Genomic DNA, 10,418 nt, shown 5'->3' with positions numbered 1-10,418 from the left:
GATTCCCAGTTAGACGACTTATTATAATAAGTGTATTATTTGTAACATTTCACTGACCTAGAATGAATAGTAATGTATTTTTACACAGAAATGCACATAGTTCCTTTGAAAAAGTAGCTCAACACTAGTTTAAAATTGAGGCAGGGAGGAAAAAATAAAGCATGTTGGACTAAAACACATGTTTTCTAAAGACACATGAAGTAACTTAACAACGGCCAGGAAAAGAAAAAAGTAAATGAAAAGCCGGATCTCGATGTCGGACTAAAAACATGTTTTATAAAAACCTAAAGTGGTGAATGGACAACCCCTAACCCGAAGCTCCTCTCCATCAGTTCACTTTATAATTATTATCAACTTATTATTTCCACACCATAACTCAGATATGGAAGAACGAGGGACTTATATAGTAAGTTGAGTTTATTTTGATCGAATACTGATCGGATTTTACACATTATGCCAATATTATTTACTAATTTTGACTTCAGGATATTTGTATGCGGCTTCCAGCCGAGCTTTTCATCACAAGTAATTCCTAGAAATTTATTTATCGCATCGGTCAAAAAATGCGCGCAGGATATGTGTTAAGTTAATATCTCGCACAGGTATTCAACCTTTTTTTCCTGTGATAATAAGCACCTCATTAATGACACGGGACACCGTTCGATCTGGAGGTGGTATTGTGTACCTTGATTAACAGATTGAATTCTGAATTTTATTTCCAAATAAATGCAACATAATCCAGAGCGATTTGTGACTGATGTGTTTTTTTCATCTTCATGACGCATTTTTTTAACGATGCAATAAATAAATTTCTGTAGATCAGTATTCGATCAAAATAAACTCAACTTACTATATAAGTCCCTCGTTCTTCCATATCTGAGTTATGGTGTGGAAATATGGGGAAATAATATGTTAATAATTCTAAAAGTGAAGTGACGGAGAGGAGCTTCACAGTGCAGAAAGCTTGAGCTGATGTGTGAAGAAAGTGGAGACACTGCTTATCTGTCTGCAGCACAATGGAGAGGGGCGGGGCTTAGACATGACAGCAAACATTCCTATTGGCGGCAGAATGAGGACACGCTCCAAGTGAAGGATGTCCTACCATTTTACAGGAAGACAAATGGAGGGAATTCAATGTGAAAAATACTCCAATAATTATGATTGAATCATTATTCTGCACAGATTAAACAATATGACAAATGAACAATAAACTCAGAAGTCATTTTCATTTTGATGTGATCTCTAATGAATTAAAGAGTTAAAGTAATGCCACTGAATACTGGAGGACGACAACGTGACACACACCCTTCGAGTGCCAATGAGCCTTTTCTGTGTGTGTGTGTGTGTGTGGGGTGGGGGGGGTGGGGGGGGTCATTCCAGCCTCTATGTTTTCTTTACTGTCATGAGCACCTGAATGCACCTTTTCCCTCCTGGTTCCTGTCGACTTTTGGTTCTGACGCTTGTTCATTTGTAAAACTGTAAAGAACAATAAAAAAAAAAAGAGTCTGTTTCAGACATTGTTTGTTTGTTTGTTTGTTTGTTTGTTTGTTTGTCCCCCTCACTCTTATCATCCGTCACCACTCAGCTCCAGAAGTCTGCATTCACATGTGATCTCTCAGGAATCCACATCAACAGCCACAAAGGATTTATGGAGTCTTTAATTCTCCAAATGTCAAAAGTAAACTGCTGTTTGTTTCCTCTGAATGAAAACCAGCCGTGTTCTTGGCCTTTATGGAGACGAGCTAAAACCGCCCTCGGGAGGTTTCCGCCTATACATCTGGAAAAATGTCCAGAGCTGATCCACTTCTCTTTCTTTCGCTCCCTCCCTCCCTCCCTCCCTCCCTCTCACTTCCTCTGGACTGTGCTAGCAACCACCACTGCGTACTCAAACGTGTTTCTTCTCTCGGGGTGTAACTACTTTATTTTCACAGAGGAAACCTAACCTTAGTGTGGAGTGCCAAAACTAAAGTAATAAAGAAATTGAGAAATATGTGGCATGAGTCCAATTTACCCAAACTAAATACATTTAAAAAATCAATGAATGAGCCAAAAATGTATATGCATGCAGGTAAACTCACCAAAACCGAAATACATTTACATTAGTAGTAACTGACTCAAAAAATAGATTAGCGTGATACATTTACAAGTATCTGGTCAGACAGTGAGAGAGTGAGTGAGTGAGCGAGTGGTGGTGGTCAGAGAGTCAGTGAGTGGTGGTGGTCAGAGGGTGAGAGAATGAGTGGTGGTGGTCAGAGGGTGAGAGAATGAGTGGTGGTGGTCAGAGGGTGAGAGAATGAGTGGTGGTGGTCAGAGGGTGAGAGAATGAGTGGTGGTTGGTCAGAGGGTGAGAGAGTCAGTGGTTGTTGGTCAGAGGGTGAGAGAGTCAGTGGTTGTTGGTCAGAGGGTGAGAGAGTGAGTGGTGGTGGTCAGAGGGTGAGAGAATGAGTGGTGGTTGGTCAGAGGGTGAGAGAGTCAGTGGTTGTTGGTCAGAGGGTGAGAGAGTGAGCGAGTGGTGGTGGTCAGAGGGTGAGAGAATGAGTGGTGGTGGTCAGAGGGTGAGAGAGTCAGTGGTTGTTGGTCAGAGGGTGAGAGAGTGAGTGGTGGTGGTCAGAGGGTGAGAGAATGAGTGGTGGTGGTCAGAGGGTGAGAGTCAGTGGTTGTTGGTCAGAGGGTGAGAGAGTGAGTGAGTGGTGGTGGTCAGAGGGTGAGAGAGTCAGTGGTTGTTGGTCAGAGGGTGAGAGAGTGAGTGAGTGGTGGTGGTCAGAGAGTGAGAGAGTGAGTGAGTGGTGGTGGTCAGAGAGTGAGAGAGTCAGTGAGTGGTGGTGGTCAGAGGGTGAGAGAGTGAGTGAGTGGTGGTGGTCAGAGGGTGAGAGAGTCAGTGAGTGGTGGTGGTCAGAGGGTGAGAGAGTGAGTGAGTGGTGGTGGTCAGAGAGTGAGAGAGTCAGTGAGTGGTGGTGGTCAGAGGGTGAGAGAGTGAGTGAGTGGTGGTGGTCAGAGGGTGAGAGAGTGAGTGAGTGGTGGTGGTCAGAGAGTGAGAGAGTGAGTGAGTGGTGGTGGTCAGAGAGTGAGAGAGTCAGTGAGTGGTGGTGGTCAGAGGGTGAGAGAGTGAGTGAGTGGTGGTGGTCAGAGGGTGAGAGAGTCAGTGAGTGGTGGTGGTCAGAGGGTGAGAGAGTGAGTGAGTGGTGGTGGTCAGAGGGTGAGAGAGTGAGTGGTGGTGGTCAGAGGGTGAGAGAGTGAGTGGTGGTGGTCAGAGGGTGAGAGAGTGAGTGAGTGGTGGTGGTCAGAGGGTGAGAGAGTCAGTGGTTGTTGGTCAGTCTGCTCCAGCTGTGGCTACATACAGAGTTTACCACCACCCAGTAGGGAGTGAATGAATAATGCAATATAAATGGTCTTGGAGTGTCCAGGAAGGCGCTCCATAAAACTGATGCATTATTAGTTAGTACATGGTTTACGTTCTACCAAGTGTAGTTCTAGTTGTTTTTTTGTTTTCATCGGGATGCCAACATGAGAAAAACAGGATTTTCCCAATGGTTTACATTTCGAGTTCTGACTTGCATGAGCACACCTTTAGAATTTAAAATTGGCTTTCAAAGTAAGTTTATAGTCAATTACTTCTCCCACAAGTAAGTTTGATCACGTGTTACAGTGTACAGTGTAATAAATCTGCATTCGTGTTTCACTCCTCAAAATGCTGATGGCAAGTCTTCATTAGCTGAGCTTAGCTTAGCTTAGCTTAGCTTAGCTTACACAAGCAGCAAACTGCTTTTGTATTTTGTTAAAGTTGAGTTAATTATGACTTCACAGCAGTATTGTGTTTGTTGGACTCCATGGGTGATGAAACATTTGTTCTTTATCCAAAGCTTCTCCCAAGTGGCAAATGAACTTTCCTTGTTGTATTAAAGCACCATTGCTGTGAACACACAGACTCCAGTTAAATATTGTTTAATGAAACTTTTCACAGATACAATTTTAATACTCTTAATTTCTTTTCTTTTGATTGAGTTTCAACCCATTATTGTTTTATGTTGCATGAATATGCTCATTACTATGTGTGTGTGTGTGTGTGTGTGTGTGTTTTCAGGGTTTCTGCCTGCTCACTATTACAGGCTTCAGCCCCCCCACCCACCCCACCCAGGAGTTCAGGGGAGTTGACCAATTGCCGGCAGCTGTTGCTCATTTCTCGCTGCGTCCCGCCTCCAGTTCAGTTCCTCAGCAGAGCTGCTGCTGAACTTGAACACTCTGCTGAGGACTGGAGACCTGCAGCCGGTGAGACAGGCGTCGTGTGTGTGTGTGTGTGTGTGTGTGTGTGTGTGTGTGTGTGTGTGTGTGTGTGTGTGTGTGTGTGTGTGTGTGTGTGTGTGTGTGTGTGTGTGTGTGTGTGTGTGTGTGTGTGTGTGTGTGTGTGTGAGAGAGACGGAGAGGAGACATGGTGTGTCAGTCTCATGCATCACTGCTCTGTTCTACTTCCTTCATTCTACCTTATCAGCCGGGTTGAAGCTCCTTTAGCCTCTTTAATTATGCTTGTTTAACACAAAACTCACGCCAAGCAGCTCCAAACGTCTTTCTCTTCCTTTATTGTGAAGGAAAGCACATCTTCTCGGGGGTTTCCTGTTCTGTCTTTGATCAGAGACGCGAGAGTTTATCACTGATTCGTTGCGTCCTGTTCTGTACCACACATTGTCACAGGGCCGTTATTTATTAATCCAGGACGTTTTGGCTCATGTGTTGGGGAGAGACGGGGGGGGGGGGGGGGCTGATGAGTTTTCTAACTCTGCTTACAAAGAGGTGACAAGTGGGAAGGGGCCCACGTTTCATTTCTGCTTCCTGCATTTGTTGTGTTGGGGAGCTGACAGCAGCCTTCCTGTTAACTCACTTCTGTGCTGAAGGTTTGACGCTGGTATTTTGTGCTCAGAAGTTTCATTAAAACGGGATTATTCCACGCCGCCTTTCAAAGTCCAGGACCCTTGTTCGGTCTGTGATGGGGGGGCCTCCGGACTGAGATATGTTGTATGTATTTTGATGTAAAGGACGAACTCTCCCCGTCTCCTACTGTCAAGATCCTGGTGAGGAAGGCCTCCTCATGTGCCTGCAGGCAGCCTGCCTCCTGGGGGCGCTCTCCTCGTGGTGACTGTTGGTGGGGAATGGCGCTGCAGAAGAGGCTGGTCCTCGCCGTGCTGACCGTCGGCTCCCTGCTGTGCTTCTACATCCTGTGTCTGAACCTGGAGAGGCCGCTGGCCTGGTCCATCAGACCCCTGGACCATTTCCACAGACTGTCAGGGGGGGCGACCAAGTGAGTAAACCTCTGGTTCTGGATCCAATACAGATCCTGATCATCACCTAAAACCAGCAGGAAGTGACAGTTTGAGCCTCTTTAGAACTCGTTTTCCAAAATCCTGTTGAATGTCCCTCATGAGAAAATTTTCTTCTCTGTTGAACTTTTGCAATCTTTTAAAAACTTGCATTTAAACAAAACTTGAAGTGTAAAAATAAGTTAAATGGGACATGGTCTTCCCTGCTGATACTTAGCACTCTGTGGTGGGTTTGAATCCCGACTGGAGTTTAAAGCCTTGTTTACACCACAACAAGAATCGCTAAACTTTCTTTGCTTTTGGGTCCGTTTAGCCGCCAACGCACCTTAATCGTTGTTCTGCTCCTGCGCCAGTCAACAAACATGGCGTCGCCGCAGTGTTTTGACTCACGGTCGTATTCTAGTTTTATCCTCCATATCAGTAGTTTAACAGTTGAGACGCTCCCCTAATAGCACCCGATTCATCTTCTGCCAATCGAAGCAGTAAAATACATGAGAAGAACCAAATAGAAAGTTAAAAACATTCTTGTGAATATTTTACAAATATTTGACCCACAGCTGTGTCGCTTCTAAACTCGTCTCACATTTGACCCGTTTAATGTTTTACTTGATCACAAGGTCTGGTAGACGCTGACTTCAAGGCTCCCTCCTTTCACTCCCTCCCTCCCTCCCTTCACTCCCTTCCCTCCCTCCCCTCCCTTCCTTCCCTTCACTCCCTTCCCTCCCTCCCACCCTCCCTCCCTCCCCTCACTCCCTTTGCTCCCTTCCCTCCCCTCCTTTCCCTCCCCTTCCCTCCCCCTCCCCCCCCTCCCTCCCTCCCTCCCTCCCTTCGCTCCCTGGCTTGACACTAAGGAAGCAAAATGCAGGATTTGTTTTGATTTGTGATATTTTTTTCGAAGTAACTGCACTTGAAAACTAACGTTTATCTTTTGCAGCATACCTTAGTCTGCACTGATCCCTGGATACTCTCTACACTACTGCAGCCTCCACATTCTTAGTACTCTTTTGTTCCGCTACTTTGATCTCAGTGTAAAGTTGCAGGCTCTTGATGATTTTCCACCAATAACCAGGAAATAAACTAACTAAGTTAGTCGAAAAGTATCCACCTCACATCATCCGATCACAAAATGAAAATCTTTTTTATGCCTGCATACTTTCAGTCTAAAAGTGCATTACCCTGTTAACACCAGCATGTCTTTGTGGTGTTGTTCTTCAGCTGTGTGGCTGTAACTTCTTAAAGCTTTTCCTGTAGGGTTAGGGTTAGGGTTAGGGTAACCCTAACTCTTTACAGGGTTAGGCTAACCCTAACCCTGTAAAGGCTCATTGTCGTCTAACAATCTGACTTCAATTCCTCTGTTGTGTGGAAATAACCCTCTCAAGTGTGTGGTGGAGGATGGGGTTGAAGGGTTAAACTCCTACATCTTGAGTGGTATGAGGGCTATTTTCTTTTCCTTTTCTTTTTTTTCTTACCAGTACTTACCCCTCCTCCTCCCTCCACTTCCAGTTGTATCATTGTGGTGCCAACAAAGGCGCCACACAGCGCTCGAGCTGCAGTCACGAGAAAAAGCCCCCGCAGTTATTAGACTGGAGGTGGTCTCCTGCACACGTATGTGAGACGCAGGCTTTGTTGCAGCGGGCTGAGCACCGGGATTAAAAGCCAGCAGGACAACGTAGAATCCATTAAGAGATAGACAGAAACTGGAAGAGGAGCTCCACTTGCCCAACAGAAACAGTACAGTACTGACCAAATCCCTTCACGAAATGAAATTCTGAAATATAGTCAAGAGCATCAGTCAATTCATAAATTGCAGTGATTGAGAATGAAGCGTTTCAGAAAATCCACTTTTCAAACTATAATGCTGCCCATGTTGTTCTCTAACCCTAACCCTAAACTATAATGCTGCCCATGTTGTTCTCTAACCCTAACCCTAACCCTAAACTATAATACTGCCCATGTTGTTCTCTAACCCTAACCCTAAACTATAATACTGCCCATGTTGTTCTCTAACCCTAACCCTAACCCTAAACTATAATGCTGCCCATGTTGTTCTCTAACCCTAACCCTAACCCTAACCCTAACCCTAACCCTAACCCTAACCCTAAACTATAATGCTGCCCATGTTGTTCTCTAACCCTAACCCTAACCCTAAACTATAATGCTGCCCATGTTGTTCTCTAACCCTAACCCTAAACTATAATACTGCCCATGTTGTTCTCTAACCCTAACCCTAACCCTAAACTATAATACTGCCCATGTTGTTCTCTAACCCTAACCCTAACCCTAAACTATAATGCTGCCCATGTTGTTCTCTAACCCTAACCCTAACCCTAAACTATAATGCTGCCCATGTTGTTCTCTAACCCTAACCCTAACCCTAAACTATAATACTGCCCATGTTGTTCTCTAACCCTAACCCTAAACTATAATACTGCCCATGTTGTTCTCTAACCCTAACCCTAACCCTAAACTATAATACTGCCCATGTTGTTCTCTAACCCTAACCCTAAACTATAATGCTGCCCATGTTGTTCTCTAACCCTAACCCTAACCCTAAACTATAATACTGCCCATGTTGTTCTCTAACCCTAACCCTAACCCTAAACTATAATACTGCCCATGTTGTTCTCTAACCCTAACCCTAAACTATAATGCTGCCCATGTTGTTCTCTAACCCTAACCCTAACCCTAAACTATAATACTGCCCATGTTGTTCTCTAACCCTAACCCTAACCCTAAACTATAATACTGCCCATGTTGTTCTCTAACCCTAACCCTAAACTATAATACTGCCCATGTTGTTCTCTAACCCTATCTACCAATGTATGTCTGTAATTCACCTTCACGGTATGGAAAAGATGCTGATGGAATAAGGTAGTTGGCTTATCTGTCAAAACACTGAACAATTTCAAACAAAACCCCAACAGCTAACCCTAACCTTACCAACCCTGTTAGGGTTACCCCAACAGCTAACCCTAACCTTACCAACCCTGTTAGGGTTACCCCAACAGCTAACCCTAACCTTACCAACCCTGTTAGGGTTACCCCAACAGCTAACCCTAACCTTACCAACCCTGTTAGGGTTTCCTGTAGGAAAGGTTCTTAATGGTGCAATGTGATCTGGGTGACGGTGCTCAGACTGCTGCCCCCGCGACCCGGAAACGGATAACCGGGAGAAAATGGATGGATGGATGGATGGATGGATGGATGGATGGATGGATGGATGGATGGATGGATGGATGGATGGATGGAGTGACCTGCTGATCTCACCTCTGACTGTTCCGTCTTCCACAGCAGCTCTGAAAAGTCAGAGGACCTTCCTCCTCCTCCTCCTCCTCCTCCTGACCCAGAGGTCAACGTTGAGCGGTTGACCCGGCTGCCCTCCACTACTCATGAGCCCCATGTCTCCAAGTCCAAAGCTGAGGGTCGGACTAAAAGTCCCACAGTGAGACATCCCAATGCCCCCAAACCGACGGAGCCGTCCTTCATCGGAGACACTTACATGAGCGTAGACCTCCATCCTCAAACGGTGAGCTGGTGAAGAAACGTTTCTTCTTTCTATTCCCACATCAAAGAAATATACACTCACAGCCTCTTCTCCACTACTTCCTCTCCACTACTTCCTCTCTACTACTTCCTCTCTACTACTTCCTCTCTACTACTTCCTCTCCACTACTTCCTCTCCACTACTTCCTCTCCACTACTTCCTCTCTACTACTTCCTCTCTACTACTTCCTCTTTACTACTTCCTCTTTACTACTTCCTCTCTACTACTTCCTCTTTACTACTTCCTCTCTACTTCTTCCTCTCTACTACTTCCTCTCTACTACTTCCTCTTTACTACTTCCTCTCTACTTCTTCCTCTCTACTCCTTTCTGTACTACTTCCTCTCTACTACTTCCTCTCTACTTCTTCCTCTCTACTCCTTTCTGTACTACTTCCTCTCTACTACTTCCTCTTTACTACTTCCTCTCTACTTCTTCCTCTCTACTCCTTTCTGTACTACTTCCTCTCTACTACTTCCTCTCTACTTCTTCCTCTCTACTCCTTTCTGTACTACTTCCTCTCTACTACTTCCTCTCCACTTCTTCCTCTCTACTCCTTTCTGTACTACTTCCTCTCTACTCCTTTCTGTACTACTTCCTCTCTACTTCTTCCTCTCTACTCCTTTCTGTACTACTTCCTCTCCACTACTTCCTCTCCACTTCTTCCTCTTTACTACTTCCTCTCCACTACTTCCTCTCCACTTCTTCCTCTTTACTTCTTCCTCTCTACTCCTCTCTCTACCACTTCCTCTTTACTTCTTCCTCTCTACTCCTTTCTGTACTACTTCCTCTGTACTTCTTCCTCTCTACTCCTTTCTGTACTACTTCCTCTTTACTACTTCCTCTCCACTTCTTCCTCTCTACTTCTTTCTGTACTACTTCCTCTCTACTTCTTCCTCTCCACTACTTCCTCTCTACTCCTCTCTCTACTTCTTCCCCTCTACTACTTCCTCTCTACTCCTCTCTCTACTTCTTCCCCTCTACTACTTCCTCTCTACTCCTCTCTCTACCACGTCCTCTTTACTTCTTCCTCTCTACTCCTTTCTGTACTACTTCTTCCTCTTCACTTCTTCCTCTCCACTTCCTCTTTACTACTTCCTCTCCACTACTTCTTCCCCTCTACTACTTCCTCTCTACTCCTCTCTCTACCACTTCCTCTCCACTTCTTCCTCTCTACTCCTTTCTGTACTACTTCTTCCTCTTCACTTCTTCCTCTCCACTTCTTGCTCTCTACTCCTTTCTGCACTACTTCCTCTCTACTACTTCCTCTCCACTTCTTCCTCTCTACTCCTTTCTGCACTACTTCCTCTCTACTACTTCCTCTCCACTTCTTCCTCTCTACTCCTTTCTGTACTACTTCCTCTCTACTTCTTCCTCTGTACTACTTCCTCTCTACTACTTCCTCTCCACTTCTTCCTCTCCACTACTTCCTCTCCACTTCTTCCTCTCCACTACTTCCTCTCCACTTCTTCCTCTCCACTTCTTCCTCTCTACTACTACTTCCTCTCTACTTCTTCCTCTCCACTACTTCCTCTCTACTCCTCTCTCTACTACTTCCTCTCTACTT

At 45.1% G+C, this 10,418-nt stretch overlaps 1 protein-coding gene across 1 annotated transcript in view; it reads left to right on the top strand.

Annotated features, from left to right (window-relative positions):
- Nucleotides 1-4,235: 4,235 nt before the first annotated feature.
- Nucleotides 4,236-10,418, top strand: part of st6galnac (ST6 (alpha-N-acetyl-neuraminyl-2,3-beta-galactosyl-1,3)-N-acetylgalactosaminide alpha-2,6-sialyltransferase) — a 13,353-nt gene continuing 7,170 nt past the window's right edge. The window contains 3 exon segments of the mRNA XM_080477617.1: nt 4,236-4,266; nt 5,058-5,290; nt 8,601-8,839. Of these exon segments, the coding sequence (XP_080333743.1) occupies nt 5,142-5,290; nt 8,601-8,839 (388 nt within the window). The 5' untranslated portion in view covers nt 4,236-4,266; nt 5,058-5,141.

This window comes from Lipophrys pholis (genome assembly GCF_963383615.2).
Source record: "Lipophrys pholis genome assembly, chromosome: 1".
Classification (NCBI taxonomy): domain Eukaryota; kingdom Metazoa; phylum Chordata; class Actinopteri; order Blenniiformes; family Blenniidae; genus Lipophrys; species Lipophrys pholis.
Note: the sequence above shows the minus strand (reverse complement) of the source record. Positions and strands in the feature narration are given on the sequence as shown.